The sequence below is a fragment of the Brassica oleracea genome, chromosome C3 (genome assembly GCF_000695525.1).
Source record: "Brassica oleracea var. oleracea cultivar TO1000 chromosome C3, BOL, whole genome shotgun sequence".
Classification (NCBI taxonomy): Eukaryota; Viridiplantae; Streptophyta; class Magnoliopsida; order Brassicales; family Brassicaceae; genus Brassica; species Brassica oleracea.
In genome coordinates this window covers 21,509,321-21,525,152 of record NC_027750.1, presented here as the reverse complement: position 1 = coordinate 21,525,152, position 15,832 = coordinate 21,509,321, and the positions used below count along the sequence as shown (strand labels likewise).

General features: G+C 38.6%; 5 protein-coding genes across 9 annotated transcripts; 2 read left to right on the top strand and 3 right to left on the bottom strand.

Moving 5' to 3' along the window:
• Window positions 1-643: 643 nt before the first annotated feature.
• Window positions 644-3,033, bottom strand: LOC106328711. 3 transcript variants are annotated; one of them, XM_013767204.1, is made up of 6 exons: window positions 2,941-3,033; window positions 1,890-2,767; window positions 1,758-1,816; window positions 1,519-1,647; window positions 1,294-1,429; window positions 644-1,209 (listed from the first exon to the last, which is right to left on the bottom strand). In XM_013767204.1, the coding sequence occupies exons 2-6, from the start codon at window positions 2,592-2,594 to the stop codon at window positions 856-858; spliced, it is 1,383 nt and encodes a 460-aa protein (XP_013622658.1). In that variant the 5' UTR covers window positions 2,595-2,767; window positions 2,941-3,033; the 3' UTR covers window positions 644-855. The 3 variants fall into 3 exon arrangements, with proteins under 3 accessions (XP_013622658.1, XP_013622660.1, XP_013622659.1); XM_013767206.1 differs by having other exon boundaries at window positions 1,890-2,737; window positions 2,941-3,021; XM_013767205.1 differs by having other exon boundaries at window positions 1,890-2,814; window positions 2,941-3,020.
• A 200-nt stretch (window positions 3,034-3,233) lies between these two features.
• Window positions 3,234-7,983, top strand: LOC106328375 (acyl-coenzyme A thioesterase 8-like). Of its 2 annotated transcripts, none has more exons than XM_013766805.1 (18): window positions 3,234-3,313; window positions 3,424-3,516; window positions 3,606-3,673; window positions 3,770-3,839; window positions 3,932-3,978; window positions 4,090-4,215; window positions 4,366-4,443; window positions 4,561-4,648; window positions 4,761-4,873; window positions 4,939-5,001; window positions 5,078-5,133; window positions 5,207-5,311; window positions 5,448-5,504; window positions 5,782-5,883; window positions 6,036-6,084; window positions 6,429-6,497; window positions 6,741-7,369; window positions 7,918-7,983. In XM_013766805.1, exons 1-17 carry the CDS (start codon window positions 3,298-3,300, stop codon window positions 6,816-6,818), a joined length of 1,278 nt encoding a protein of 425 aa, XP_013622259.1. In that variant the 5' UTR covers window positions 3,234-3,297; the 3' UTR covers window positions 6,819-7,369; window positions 7,918-7,983. The 2 variants fall into 2 exon arrangements, with proteins under 2 accessions (XP_013622259.1, XP_013622260.1); XM_013766806.1 differs by having other exon boundaries at window positions 6,695-7,369.
• LOC106330102 lies at window positions 7,063-8,296 on the top strand (the record flags this gene model as incomplete). The annotated part of the gene is made up of 2 exons (XM_013768652.1): window positions 7,063-7,369; window positions 7,918-8,296. Coding segments are annotated over 2 exons (489 nt in total), but the record flags the coding sequence as incomplete, so codon positions are not given.
• A 369-nt stretch (window positions 8,297-8,665) lies between these two features.
• Window positions 8,666-12,676, bottom strand: LOC106328013 (NAD-dependent malic enzyme 2, mitochondrial-like). The gene is made up of 18 exons (XM_013766358.1): window positions 12,338-12,676; window positions 12,137-12,233; window positions 11,944-12,062; window positions 11,564-11,860; window positions 11,415-11,475; window positions 11,235-11,338; window positions 11,073-11,156; window positions 10,889-10,995; window positions 10,712-10,814; window positions 10,299-10,397; window positions 10,102-10,167; window positions 9,940-10,012; window positions 9,775-9,861; window positions 9,640-9,694; window positions 9,478-9,549; window positions 9,325-9,387; window positions 9,119-9,233; window positions 8,666-9,021 (listed from the first exon to the last, which is right to left on the bottom strand). Exons 1-18 carry the CDS (start codon window positions 12,479-12,481, stop codon window positions 8,950-8,952), a joined length of 1,818 nt encoding a protein of 605 aa, XP_013621812.1. The 5' UTR covers window positions 12,482-12,676; the 3' UTR covers window positions 8,666-8,949.
• A 1,121-nt stretch (window positions 12,677-13,797) lies between these two features.
• On the bottom strand, window positions 13,798-15,491 carry LOC106328014. 2 transcript variants are annotated; one of them, XM_013766360.1, is made up of 3 exons: window positions 15,315-15,491; window positions 14,929-15,133; window positions 13,798-14,060 (listed from the first exon to the last, which is right to left on the bottom strand). In XM_013766360.1, the coding sequence occupies exons 2-3, from the start codon at window positions 15,082-15,084 to the stop codon at window positions 13,971-13,973; spliced, it is 246 nt and encodes an 81-aa protein (XP_013621814.1). In that variant the 5' UTR covers window positions 15,085-15,133; window positions 15,315-15,491; the 3' UTR covers window positions 13,798-13,970. The 2 variants fall into 2 exon arrangements, with proteins under 2 accessions (XP_013621814.1, XP_013621813.1); XM_013766359.1 differs by having other exon boundaries at window positions 14,929-15,137; window positions 15,315-15,422.
• Window positions 15,492-15,832: the final 341 nt, after the last annotated feature.

Here is a 15,832-nt window from a genome sequence, read left to right as displayed (position 1 = left end):
ATAAATCAGACCCGGCCAGACGGAGGTACTCTTCGGAGAATCGGCTCATCTGATCACCACTTAATCTAATGTAGATGGACAACTAAAAAAAAAAAAATTGGTTTTGAAAGAATGGTATTTTCTATCCTTAACCCAAACGAGATTTCCTAAAATCCATTATTTGAACTTGTAGATCCTAAGTGAAGATTGACTGATCGTTTGGTTGAACTGTTTATCTAATCTCTTAGTTGAGCTTGCATGTCCATTAGGTGGTATCAGAGCCGGGATGGAATAATTTGACTTAAAATGAACTGTTTCTTTGTTCTTTTTGACTTCAGTTCATATGCAATTGCTTCGATAAGAGAAACTGGTCAAAACAATCGTGTATGCCTTACTTGGAGAATGACGAGCATGTTTTAAGAGGAAGGACTGCTCTGGAGGTATGGACTAGTTTAAGGCAACAATAGGTTTCCCCACGAAAATTTCACTTTGTAATGAGGAACCCTTAATATTTTCTGGTGCTAGGCAATTGGAGTTTGATGAATTCTTTGGGGTATCCTTCATACCCTGCACAACATGGGTGGATGACCCAATAGACCAAACTAGAGTGAAGCAGTTGGAAGGAGTCAAAACCAAGTTTGTAGTTGTAGCCCAAGCAAATAAATGAGCTTGTAAAATGAATAGTTTATACACTCAATACTACAAGGCAACAGAACATGCTACTGACTGCACAGAAGATGCTGCAACATTTTCACATCAGATATCCAAAATTCTCAATCTCTCAACAATGAACTTTCATCTAACAACTTTCTTTGCTTCTCAGATTCTATATTCTACATTCTACATGTACACCTATAAAACAAGATTTCGTGTTTCTTACCTACACAACAAAGCTTGAGATTCATTTTTCTTCAATATCATATCTCCACTGTCATCATCATCCATAGGAAAATGACGATCTACGAACCGATTCCATTTTCTCTTCATTCCCTTGAAAGACCACATGGATGGGGATCCTTCATTGACTGATCCTCCTGCAGAGCTTTCCCCTTCTTCTGCTGTATCATGGAATGTTCCATATGAAGGTGATGGAGACATGGGGATGTTAAGAGAAGCCGCCTTCATGATAGCCGCTCTGTACTCTTCGTCATGTTCCTCAACAACTGATTTCTGCCGCACAATTTTCTGCTCCACCGGAATCTGCATAACTTGGTCCTCTTCCAGCATTAACTGAAAATGTTCACCACACAGAAATCAAGATCTCCAAGAAGCTGAAGCAAAAAAAAAAAACACACATTTGGAGGTAGTACTCACATCGAGAGCTCTCTGTGACTCCCTTTGAATCCAGATGATGGCGTGATCAGCCGTCGCATTACATGAGAGAACTAATTGGTCAAACCTCCCATCAACTGGAACAGCTGTTCTCACAACGGGAGGATATCTTCCTAATCTGCACCAAGGAGCATATGGTTTTTCACTTTGATGCAACTTGAGTTGAAGAAAGCACATGATTATGGAATATATAAAGAGTATTAATACCTCAAGGGCTTGCGCACAACGATGTGGTATAACCTACCAGGGGCATATAGACGCCTAGCATCCTTAAGCTTCTTCTCCTCGAATGTGAATGTATCTTTCACACATGTGAGACACAACAGGCATGGCAAGCTTTGATTGGTTTATTAACATGCAAAACATGACCATGAGATTCTCTTTCTACACTTGATGCTTTCTAATAATGTAATAACTAGTTATTGAAATCAATACAGTTTCCTTACCAGATGATTGACTTGAAGACATCCTCCAGAGCTGTGGTAGTCCGAGGTAAGAAATCATCCTGGTTTATTAAAAAAAAAATGGATCAGAAGAGGAGTCAATGGAGGAGAATCTATATAATGTAATGATGTTACCTGTAGAACAACAGAGTTGATGACATCAGCATATGTGACTGCTAGATGGAGAGACATACACCTTGGAGGAGCAATAGCAACGCATCTTATCCTCTTCCTCTCTATGTTCCCTAACCTCCCCCGGTTCTGAAGCACAAACAAGACCAGCAAAGAAACAACCCCCGCACCTAGAGAATGCCCAACAAAGGTCAAAGAATAACTCGGGTTCTCCTCGAGTAATCTATTCAAAACCTCATGCTCCTCCTCAAAGACCCACATGGCCGCCTTTAACAACCCGTTGTGTACATAACCTCCATCAAACTTGGTCTGCCCAAGTTTGTTATCAAGCAGAAGGGCGTAATCACTCTCCTTAGCCAAGTTAAGCCCTCTGACGGCCAAGACAACAGCGTCGTTGTCGTGATCCAAGTAGATCATGTAAGGTGTGACACGACCTTGGGTCTGGTCGTAGTCTTTCTTGAGGATGACGTGATGCGGGTCAAGGCCGTAGCCACCGGGAGGTGCCCACATGGGGTTGTGGAGATCCTCCTCGTAGACGGCTAAGATGAAGCGGCAGAGCCTAGGGATGGGGTCGAACTCGTCGGAAGTGGCTAAACCCCAACTCTCGCTCTCGTGGCCTGCTGAGTACATGCATTTCTTCCACAGCCAGTGGGAGCAGCCCAGGCAGTATACACATTCGATTACGGGAACACAACAGAGTATTGACATGGGGATCTAGTGAAGCAATTAAGCATTATATATCCGCCGTGAAGTCAGATTGTTCAAAGATGAAGGAATGAAACTGTTGAATCGACAACGGCATGGATTTGCCGACAGAACCCACTGGATCCCCGAGATCGATCAGTGTGGCTCTAGAAACAGAGACAGGATCATAAGCTAGGCTGAGAAATAAACATAAGAAGACCAGTCAAAGTGATTTCAATCCAGGCTGAAGGAAGACAAATTGAAACACTAATTAGAGACTAGAGAGAGAGAAGACAAGTGTGAATTGATTTATTAAAGACAAGTGAAGTCAAACCCAAGTTCGTGGTGAATAAAGAAGAATCTAACTCACCATAGATAGATGCTGAGAATATTCCATTAGGCAGCCAAGGAGAGTGGAGAAGAAGAGTCTGGAGGAGAAAAGACGTGCACTTTCGTCTTACTTTTAAAGCCAAGGTGGACGAGACGAGCAGCACTTTTATTAATATCCACGGGTCGGGTTGGATCGGATCTGATCGGATCGGGTCATGAAAGGTAGATGGGCTTGGGCCCATTAAATTTGTCCTTGTCGTAAGTGTCAGTCCAGGCTCGTGGGAAATGATTAACACGTTTCTCCTCCATAAGAGGGAATCTAATTACGTCACCAACCAAATAAATCCATTGGTTGGATGATTGAATTGACTTTTGCCGGTCTGTCAAACGTTCAACGATGAACACTGAATCAGGTACTAGTCGGTTTGTTCGATTGCCGGATAAAATCGTTAAGCGAGAGAAAAAAAGGATAAGAATTTTGTTACGATTGGGAAGTGATTTCATATTGGTATTTAATTTGCAGTAGTGGAGTTGCTTGGGAAGGTGCCCTTGTTGCATCGGTTAACAAGTCTTTCTCTCAAGAGAATCGCACAAGTCGTTGTGTTCAAGCGTTACGGTTAGTGTGATTTCTAAGATTCTGTAATTTTTTGATTAATTAATTATGGTTTTCCATGGTGACAATGTTGATATATATTGTTGGGGCAGAGAGAGGGGATTATGTGGTGCGTAGAGATGAGGAGGTGGAGGGTGTTTACTTTCTCCTTCAAGGACAGGTACACTTTTCTGAAGCCCACCTTCTTCTGTCTCTTTTCGGGTTTGTCTTGTTTGATTAGTGTTTTTGTCTCTCTTTTTTTTTTGTTGTTGTGCAGGCTCAGGTTCTGGGATCAGCCGACGACTCCTCGGAGTTCCTCTTGAAACCGTTTGATTTCTTCGGCCGTGGTGAGAGAGGAGGATCATTCTTTCATTACTACTGCCCATTCTTCATCATTGATTAGTCTTTTGTAGGTGATTGAATCAGCTCTTTTTTACAGGTATTTTTGGGAATGTTTACTCAGCAGATGTTGTTGCTCTCTCACAGGTATGTATTTCCTCTCTTGTCTTCTTTCTTTATGCTGCCTTTTGTTGCTTTCCTTGACCTCATAGGCCAATAATAGCATTGCTACTTACTTACTCTCTCTCTTCTTTTCAGCTTACCTGCTTGCTGCTCATGTCTCATCATTGTTCTTTGCTTGACACCAACCCTATCTCCGATCCAGCTAAGGATCTTGAGACCCCCTGTCTTGTGCAACGCATTTTGTCTCTCGATCCATTAGATGTACCAACTTCCCTTCACTTTTACCATTCTCTTTTGTGGAATCATTGTCTATGTCATATTTCTACATCATTTATGTGTTACATTCTTTCTCTTCTGTAACTGAAAATTTTGAGGAATCCCCTCATCTTTGTGCTTCTTTCTTTCTTGTAGTTGACTCTTTTTCGAGGTTTCACTATACCCAATGCTCCAACCTTTGGCAAGGTTTTTGGTGGGCAATTAGTTGGACAGGTATGTTATTTTCTCACATCATCTATGTGTACTAACCTTGTTGTTGATTTGCATTTATTTAACCTTGTTACAGAAATGACTAGTACTCACTGTGACACCATTGCCTACACTTCGCAGGCACTTGCCGCAGCGACAAACACTGTTGAATCGACCAAGATTGTTCATAATTTACACTCCTATTTCCTACTCGTTGGAGATATAACTAGTAAGGACACCATCTCAATGTGATTAACCAATTGCTTTTTCCTGAAAAACTATTCCTGCTGCTTTCTCTGGGCTCCACGCATTTTTCACACTTTGAATATTAACTCTTGCAGTTCCCATCCTATACGAAGTTAACCACTTACGTGATGGCAACAACTTTGCCACCCGAAGAGTTGATGCTAGACAGAAAGGCAAAACCATTTTCATCTTGTTTGCTTCTTTTCAGGTCTTCCCCTCAAATGCTTCATTATAAGAAAATAGCTTTTCAAGCTTTAACTTCTTCTTTTACAGAGAGATCAACAAGGTTTCGATCACCAAGAGTCGAACATGCCCCGTATGTCACCTCCTGAAACGGTAAAATCATGTCTCCCATACTTTGATGCTTATAAAGATTGGCTATGATTGTTATTTTCATCTCTATCTACTGCAGCTTGTAACAAGAGAGGAGATGATTGAACGGCGTATAACTGACCCTCTGCTACCTAGGTATGTATGTGTGTGGAAGATATTGTGCCAGAGCAGCTATTTCATAGTGAATCACTTTTTATTCTCATTTCAGGGATTACCGAAACAAAATTGCAGCTGAAAAAATCCTCACATGGCCTATAGACATTCGATTTTGTGAGCCAAGTTATTATACAGAACAGACAAAGTCTCCTCCAAGGTCAACATAGTTGTCTCAATCCTGATAAAATCAAAATTATATTGGGGCATCTTTCATTTCGTCACCCTTAACCACGAAAATAAATGTTTGTGTTTACTCATTAAAAAATCTGAAGACTTCTCAACTCATCTTGCAGATTGAACTATTGGTTTAGGGCAAGGGGAAAACTTTCTGATGACCAAGCTTTACACCGGTGAGCAAACTCTACTTCAGTGGTATAAAAGTGAAGAAAATTGGTATTCATATGATCTATTGAAGATTTTAAAAGCAGTGCAAACATTTTAACATTTCTAAGCAGATGAACGTTATCTTAGCATCGCCAATTAAAAGCAAGATTATCTTAGGTCATTGACAACTTGGGAGTTTGTTTGTTTGGACATATATATCTACTGCAGACTGCAGTGTTTACGAAATTTTTTTGATTTTACTTGGGAAACTGAATATATTTGGTGAATACCACTGTTTCACAGATGTGTGGTTGCATTTGCTTCAGATCTGATATTTGCATGTATCGGTTTAAACCCTCACCGTAGAAAGGGCATGAGTGCTGCTGCTCTTAGCCTAGACCACTCGTAAGCTTTTTCTTTTCTTTTAGCCAAGTGTGTGTGTGTTTGTACTATTTCTTAAAAACCACGAAATAGAAATTCTACACTTTTGCAATATATGAAGGCAATTGCTTCAAGCGATTGTTTCTAACTCATGTTAATTACATTTTGCATTGCAGGTTGTGGTTCCACCGACCTCTAAGAGCTGATGACTGGCTTCTCTTTGTGGTAAGAAAAGTTTTATATACCTTTTCTGGAGAATACAGTGATTTTCTGAAGAAGGAATAGCTATTATTACTGATAGAAGTCCAAATGCTTGGTTTTGGTAAACTGAAACTCAAATTGCCTAAAAACACTTGCACAGATTTGGTTTATATCTATACTTACTTGTGGACTGTATTGTTTTAGTTTATGTTTACATGTACATTTTAAATAAAATTAGGTAAACCGCAACATCTGAGTGTAATAGTCAAAGATACAAAAACTGAAACATCTGAGTGTAATAGTCAAAGATACAAAAACTGAGGACGAGACAAATATATACTTAATACAAGATTAATGGTGTTATGCAGATGGTGAATCCCACATCATTCCAGAGTCGTGGTCTGACCACTGGAGAAATGTTCAACAGAAAAGGAGAGGTATGTTGTTTCATCCCTTTTTACCCCCAATTAAACAGACTTATGCTAAGAGACTATTGAATAAAGAAGAAGCTAGAGTACTTGTGACAGATCCTCCTTATAATCATCAAATCATTGTTAAGAAAAAAAGAAGAAGTAGATTTATGTCGTTGAATACAAAATGGATCCCTTCTTAGTTTTTTTTTTTTTTGGTGAAGTGCTTAAAGAGAATGTAATTGTTGGATAAATTGATGATGTGGGCAGCTAGTGGTATCATTGACGCAAGAAGCATTGCTAAAAGAAGCGGTGACGATTAAGCCCATCTTCGGCGCCAAGCTCTAAGTAACACACACACACACACACCATATAATATCAGAATATATTCAAGAAGAGTTTTTGCAATCTGTTACACCTCGCCAGTCACACTGTGATGCTTAAATTATTTTTCCCATTTATATTATTATGACATGTTTGTATGTAAATTGTGACACCGGCGGTCATTTATTGTGTGTACATGACAAACGGCGTCGTTTAGTGAAAAAAACACATTATTATTACAGGAGGAGACGCATTGGTTAATCGTTAATACGCTCTCGCTCTCCCTCTCCCTCTCCCTCTCCCTCTCCCTCTCCTCCCTCTCCCTCTCAACGGAAAAATTGGAAAGGAATCAATGGCGGAGTCGGAATCGGAGCATGAGCTCATCGATGAAGGAGAATTGGAGAAAATGGAGTGGGAAGTGAGGGAGATGGCGAAGAAGATAACAGAGTACAGGAAAACCCTACCGGATAACCTCAGGAACACCCTTGATTCCGCGCTTTCCTCCTCTCATAGCTTCTTCCCCAGCATCTCGGATCCTCTTCCCTCTTCTTCTGAACGCCTCACCATCGCACCAGGTTCCTCCGCTCTATTTCTTCTGTTTTTTTTTTATTTTCTTCAAAATCAAATTTTGAATATCACCCCCATTTCATTTGTGAACGAACTATGTCTGAATCAGACAGTCTGATTATAATGTCTTTTGGTTCAAGAACTGCTAGCGGTTGGAAAAATTAGGGCTCTTTACTACTTTTGGGTTCATTCATGATAGATTAAATACATCTTTTATTGAGTAGCAGCATATGGATGCATTTTTGGGTTGTGGTGCCTCTTCTTACATAACTTTATATTATGTTTCCTAATCCGGATAGTTTCCATGTCCCTGCTGCACTCCAAATTGATTATTAGTCTTTTGCAGAGTGATGGTTTGTTTTATTATAATTGATGCTTCAGCCAATCCATATTTGATCTCATAAGTTTGTCTTCTTGTTTTACTCCTTTTGGATTTTTTGAAACATGTACTTCATAAGAGACCTTTTTCTTTCTTTAACACAAGAGCCTTAGCAGTGATCTCTTATCTTTATACTATCTCATCAACAAATCTTCTGTGTCTTCTTTTCTGATGCAGGAACTCAAGACCAAGACTGTGAACAGAAAATGATTCAGCTCAAGGAAACAGTGTCTAGGAACGCTGCAAACATGCCTAAAGTTATAAAGAGAGTGCGTGAATGTGTAGAGCGGATTCACAGACTCGATTCTTTGGGCGGAAGAACCATTCACCCTGCTTTCACTAGGCGCAGACTCAACTGACCTCTCTCTCTCTCTCTCTCTATCTTTTTAGACTTTCTATCCATTGTATTTTCTTAAAGAGTTATATATTATGTGCTGCTGATTTGTTAAAAATATGTTATTCTAGATTCATATTTTTGGCTGTGTACATTAAGCAGTGACTCTTTAATGGATTCTCTGCGTTTGAATTGAATGTTGATCTTTGCTACGAATCTATATATATATATATATATATATTTTTTTTTTTTTAATTTAAGTGCTATACAGATTAAAGACTAGTTACTGGAAAAAAGGTCAGATAATAGGGTGGTGACTAACACCCCTTTTTGAAAAGAAATCACAAAATTATCCTAGCTACATCTTCAATTTGCATTGGCAGATTGTTCAAAGATGGATTGCTTCAGAGACAGGCACATATTATTGAACTTGTTACATGTATGTACCTGTCATAAGTAACTAATATCTCCCACAATCACCACTTTCATCTTCTCCAATGTTTTCTCTTCATTTAAATATATCTAACCTTCTCTTCATTATTCAGTAAAATAACTTTAATATGTCAAGATCACTCCGTCCGATCCAATGGATTAAGAAGAAAATTGTATATATATAATCATTCCCACATAATCATCAAGAAAATGAAAAAAAGTGACAAGGGACAGGTGACCTAGAACTACCCTTCCTGCTCTTGTTGTTAAGGCCGTCTTTTAGCATTGCTTTAAAACGTTACCATCATTGTTTTTTTTAAAACATACTCGAGAAAATAGGAAGGGAAAGAATGTTGTTGTTGATCGAAAACAATAAGATGGTTTCTTTTTGTTGGGGGTCTTTTGGCATTTCCATGAAAGCTGAGAGAGAGAGTTCAAAGAGTCTATTTCTCGTGCACGAGAGGGCTGTAAATTGGGAACCACATGTTCCGTGTGATGTAATCCACTGTCTCCTCCTGTTGATCCAAAACACAGATGCATTTTAATTCAGACTTCTACTATTACATCAGTGTCATGCTTGATACATTACAAAAATCTCAATTGTTTTGATACCTTGGACATGTGACTGAGATCTCTCGGACCAACATCCCCATGACCTTCTACAATGTCATCAGATACCGCAGCTCTTAGAACGGCCGCCCCTACCTCAGCTGTTATGTGTCGGATGCTGCATTTTGTCCGAACCGTCTTAGATGACTAAATAAAATCAGAGCATATATATGAATGAGAGAATGAGAAGCAATTAGAGGAAATAATACTTGTTGATTGAAGGGTAAAGGATGCCTTTTTGGACTTCTTCGTCAGTCATGTAGGACGCAAGGCTGAATTATATTTTCAAAACATATATATATATATAAACATGAGCCTCATTATATCATAAGATAGAAGAGAACCAAAAGCAATCTTCTTACCATTCTGCAGCTGCTAGCAACATTCCATCAGTTACAATACGCGCACCAGATAGAAGAGTCCCTAACCCGATCCTGTAAACCATAATAACCACATTTGATTTCAGCTAAACTTGTGGATAAAAATGTGTACTAATTGAAGCAGTTTTCAAGAAGGAAACGAACCCGGGGAATAGGTACATGTTGTTGGCCTGATTCACATGCCCAACGTTACCATTCTCTGCAAGTTTAAAGAATCATTTGAAATTTATTTTTCAGATTTTAAGCAATTCATGAATGAACCTCACTATAATAACATACCAAGTTGAACGTTTTCAAATGGGCTTCCACTTCCAAAGACTATGTTTTCTCCAGCGTGCTTAAATGCATCAGCAGCAGTGCACTCGGCTGTCACACAAGTAAAAAAGTGTTCAGAACAGATCTTTCAAGGAAATGTTACATTACTCTGGAAAGACAAACACAAACCATTTAAGGTGGGATTCGACATAGCAAAAATGGCGGGCTTGCATGAATCAGATTCTCGCATTGCCTTTAGAACCTTTGCATTATTGAAACCACTATAAGTCAGTAAAACTGTTAATTAATATACTATGAAAGTGTATGTTTGTTGAAATTAGGTTCTCCTACTTCTTCATTGAAGATGCCACCAACTCCAGATAAACCAAGAAGTACATGTGGCCTCACTGTCTTCACCTGAACAAAAATTTGTAAACAAGGAAACATGACAATATTATGTCTAAAACTTTCAAAGACAGCTATAGAGAAAAGAAGATGAAGTCAAATAATTGGACAAGTCAAGAACACAATAAGGCTTTAAGCTTTACCACTTCAACGATACTTGCTCCCTCACGTATCTCAGCTGGATTTTTGGCAAAAGGTACAACTGCTGGGTCAAGTTTTGACCTCTCCGTGGTGACAAGACCCTGAAGCACATTATTCAAGATCTTATGAGGCAATCCAATTTAAAAAAAATAATAATATGCTGACCAAGACAAAACTAGTATGGCAAATGGATAACTTTTTTAAATGTTTTTTTTGACTTATTCTAGGTAAGCTCTTAGTAGATAGCTTAAGACAACATCCAAAAGCAAGCTCTAAAAGAGACAATACTATGACAGTTTCAAAGTCAACTCGGACTCCTGGAACTGAACTACACAAACTAAATTATTTATTATCAAGCAAGACGGACCGGACCCATCCAGATGACGTCAACGAGTAAGGGATGTCAGAGACTTACATCTTTATCTATTAGGTAAAAGTTTTTCGTTGCTTCAGCGAAGCTGATGCCTGCCATTCTCGCAACCGCCTGTACTGCCGTCTTCGTTACACCGAGCCCCGCACTATAAGGAAGAGAGGAGATGAAAGTTACTGCAGATACATTAGTAAAGGACTTTTCAAGTGGATAACCAAGTACCTTCCAGCTCCCACCACAACAATCTTTTGGTTCACAAAGTCGGACAAAGGCCGACCTTGGGCTCTTACAGTTCCCAACAGTCCAGCGAGAGCAACACCAGCTGTTCCCTGAGAAATCAAACCTTCTTATTAAAAAGATTAGCTTTAAAAGTAAAAGCAGCTGAAGTGAAATGATGAGAAGATACCTGGACATCATCATTGAACATGCAAAATTTTTTTCGATATCTATCCAAAGTTTCAAAAGCCCATTTCGCTTGGAAATCTTCGAACTATTATGATGGAAACAGCCATTTAGTCAGCCTCACCCACCATCAAAAGGTAAAACCAAAGTAGAAACTAAGATATACCTGTACGACGGCCTTAGGCCAGCGTGTGAATGCAGCTTCCATAAATTCATCAATAATCTCAAGGTACTCATCTCCTTCCAACCTAGGCTGTCTGAGTCCTAAATCTGTAAAATGAAGAAAATACATGAATGAGTGTGTTATCAAAGGAAACACACCCATAGATGAATAAAAGTAGCTTACAGAGAGGATTCTGTAGGAGCTTTTGATTATTCGTTCCCACATCCAACATAATTGGCAAAACCTGCAGAAGTTCAAGTGTATAATTTCGAACAAGGAGATGAAACATGTGTCTTATACAGAAAAACGAAACAAAAACAGATCAGACATACTCTCTGAGGATTGATTCCTGCAGCAGCCACGTACATGTCGAGCTTGCCAATAGGAATCCCAATACCCTGGACTCCAAGGTCACCTAAGCCAAGGATACGGCTACCATCAGTGATGACAATCATATCAACCTGGTGAGCAGGCCAGTTGTATATCATAGACATCATCTCTCCTTTGTCTTTGGCGCTGAAGTACATTCCTCGGGGTCTTCTGTACAAACCCGAATAGTTCTGACAAACCAGTCCAACGGTGGGTGTGTATATAATTGGTGCAAAGTCTTTAATATTATCAATAAGGACCTGCAGAGAACAACAATGGTTAGTTCTGTCTCAAGGATGTCGGATTTCAATATTAAAAAAAGGAGAAGAGGCTTTGAACTCACTCGGTAGTACAAAGTCTCGTTACGGTCGTGCAACCTGTTGAGAATCCTCCACTTGGCTAAAGAGACAACGTTGTCTGGCTGCCCTAGTGTGTTCCTCTCTAGGGACCGAAAGGACTCAACTGCAAATATAAACGTTTATACAAGGAAGTCTCAGAAACAAACACATAATCGGGATGAAATGAGAGAGACGTACTGAAACGGTCATATTGCTGTTCAAAGGAGATGATACGAGGAGGAAGCAAGCCTCTTAGCCCCAATCTATCTCTCTCAGTCAAAGGAAAACCTGTGTCCTGCACAAAGAAACAAACTTTAATGGAATCAAAACAGTTGATTTATAATAATAGTCCACAAGATTTCTTAGTGTCAGCATATTAATGAGAGGAATAGGGATGACCTTGTTAAACCATGGATCGTGAAGGATGTCGGAACCACGCTTGTGGACTATGCAAGGACCAGGGATCGCCGTCGACAAGCACCTCCGAGATCCGCCGGTTCTTCCAGCAGCCTTGGAGAAGCGAGCAATGTTCCTCCACATCATCGCTCTCAAGATCCGATCAAACTCAAATCCTCAGTTCAATGACACAAGTTCAACACAGAAATGCTATGGAGAGAGAGAGAGAGAGATTGAAAAACTCTGACAAAACTTATAACGCAAGGTTTAAGCTTTGATCTCTTGCAGTGTGATAAGAATGTTCCTGCAGCTTTGAGCATGAGAGAGAGTATAAGAAGACGAAGCTGCTCCTGTTATTTCTAAGAGAGTAAGGGTCTCAACACAAATAAATAATAAGTCTTTTTTTTGTGCAAAAATAATGTCTTTTATTTTGTCCAATTTTATAGAAAAAATCGAACTTTCGAAGGACAAAAAACAATTGGTAAAAAAAAAATAACAAAACAAGAAAGGGAAACAAGCCCAAGTTACCCGAAAGAGAACGGGCAAGAAGGTTATATATGGAAATGTCAATATATCGTCTCAGTGGATGGTTCAGTTTTTTTTTTTTTTTTTTTCTCAAGCTCTCACCATTAGATCATTGACATGTGTTTTCCGTGTTGGCGACTTATTCCCTCTTTTACCCATGCGTGTGTGCCCTCTGGTCAAAATATTATTTACGCCTTCCTTAAATAATTTAATACTACAAAATAGAAGAATAAATTAAATTAAAGAAAATTAGAAAATGAAATAATTAAATTGAGAGATTCGAGCATTTTAAGAGAAAACCATCCTTTAATATTCGCTGTGGCGGCGACTGGAAAACGTCAGCTTTTTAACTCTCAACCACTGCTTCTTCTCCTTCCATTTTTATCTACCGTCCATGTCTAAATAAAGTGTCTTTTCTCTCCAATAACTCTTCGATTACTTTGGTATAAATCTACAAAGATAATTTAATAGCTGTTTTGTATTCCACAACTTCCACATGTACATCACAATAAAAAAAAGTAGGGGTGATCTTGATTTTTATATTCATAAATACCTAGCAGAAAAAAAATGTGCAGTCTTATACTTCATTTTACATTATTATTTCTCTGTCTGTCTTGAGTTGATCAAAGATGTATTGTTTCATTATTTTAAGACCTAAAAACATTGGTCTCCTTAGAACAAAAATGCTAAAAAAGAATTCTAAGAAGAATAAATAAAGATCATCATACACTGAACATCAAATGCAAACTCTAGCTAGCTATTCGGCATTTTGGTATAATCATCAACTCAGTCACTTACTTTTCTTTTCTTTATATGCAGATTCTTTCGAATGTCGGTAAAAGTAAAAACGCACAATAATGTTTTAGAATGGATTCTACCTTAGATAAAACCGGCCCAGATATAATACTAATCAACTGGGATTTTGGAATAACATGAGATTTCTTAAATTTGGGATGATTCCATGTCGTGGCAAGGCAAAGACAAATTATTATATGGTCAAAACAATACTATGACGATAAAAGACAAAAGGTATTTTCATGCTTACATTGTCGTCAGCAAAATAAGAGATCAAGCAAAAGAGTTCTCGCTCCAAAGCAAAGCAAAACACTCGTTAATGCTCTTTTTCGTAATCGTCCTTGGTTCCAAAGTTCTTGCACCATATCTGTGAAGGAATTGGGCGTACCGGCATATGTGGCCTTTGCTGAAATATCATACAACAAAGCTTTTCTTCAAATTTTGATCAACAAACAAGAAAGTGCAAACTATAGAGTAGCATGGAGATAATGAAGTTTTAAGGACTGGGCACTTGTGACAAATGACAAGAATTTAAGTATCAGGCTTTCAGAAAAATAAAAAGAACTGTAAGTCCATACTAGTAAGTAGTACCCAAGCCACTCTTTCAACCATATTTGATGTACATGAGCTTCAGAAAATTATATCCCATGGTCGAAGTACAGCAAAAGAATCAACTTAATCTCCTAAGACTGCTACACAAACACAAAAAGTAAAGTAACATGGCAATGAGAAACAGAGTTTAAATGGGTGCAAATCAAATTCAGGTCACAGGACATCATCAAAAATAGGCTACCATTAGCGAAGACCCAACAGATGAATCATTGGCAAATAAAATGAAATAAGGTAGGGGAAGGGAATTATTAATGAAACTAAAAAAATGGAACTAGGTAGGAGAAGGTAGTTAAATTTTAAACTTGAACACATATTAAAATGTTATTCTCTTCATGAGGACTGCCTGCTTGTGAAATATATATATATATATATAAACCAAAGCTATCTGCTACAATAGATTCACACAGACTGTAACATCCAAAACTGCAGGACGTAGACAGCATAGAGTCTCTACTGATAAGATACACATGTTTATCAAAGATATTCAATACCCTAAATAATGCTAGACACTGAAAGCGAAAACAAAATTATCTACACATGATAACAGACCAACAAAGTTATACTCGTTGAGTAGATATGTTATCCGTAGCATTTGTGATTCTCTTATTGTTCTTTTCTAATCTCTAATTGTAGGGACCAAAGAAGTGAAGAAGAATGAATACCTCGAGCTCGGCAGACTTCATGGCAATGGGGATGCAGACAAGAAAGACGCCGAGCATTGCAAATGCGGTGTTCCGACGCCAGTGCTTGGGCCTACAGTAAGGCCCACCAGACATGCTCCATACTTTGGCTCTGAAATCGCCTCCAGCTCCTCCCATTTTTTTTACTTAGATTCGAGATCAGTCCACTTAATACAGATTCCTTTTCCTAACTCGATAACGAAGATGAGCAGATCCATCAGAATGGACATTAAAAAAACCGAAATGATCTCAAGCAAACCCTAGCCAGCCTAACAACTAACTAAGAATCGGCTTTGATAACAGAATGTTCGAATTGAGTATTCAAATAGCATCATTTCCAGAATACTGGTGACCATAGATCGACTCACCTTTACAGAAATGACAAGGATCGCAAAAGAACGAAGACGACAGAACTTGTCAAGTGAAGAGGGGGTGAATCAAATGAAACGAGATTCTGAAACTGACCTGAAAAGAATACTCAGGGTGTTATTACGGCTTTAGCCTCATCTTGGCACTCACTAATGTCTTGTTTTTTTTTTTTTAATGACAGTAACAATTACATCATTATATAATCCTTACTTACTTCTATAAATACTTTGGAACCTCCTATAAGATTTTGCATCCTATGATCTGTAAAAAATTGCATTGTATGGGATTCGAACCCTAGACTTGGATATAAAAACCAATAAATTTTCTTGTAATTTCCAAAGTATTTCATGTCTATTAATCACCCAAGAAAAACAGAATTCAAACAGCAGGATGTTCACGTGTATATAACTGGAACGGGTAAAACAAGTCAACGCATTGGATCTTCAAAACAACACAATGTTTGCCTTGTACGATTCAGGAACGCCTACACACAAGGAAGGCATATCGAAACATACAA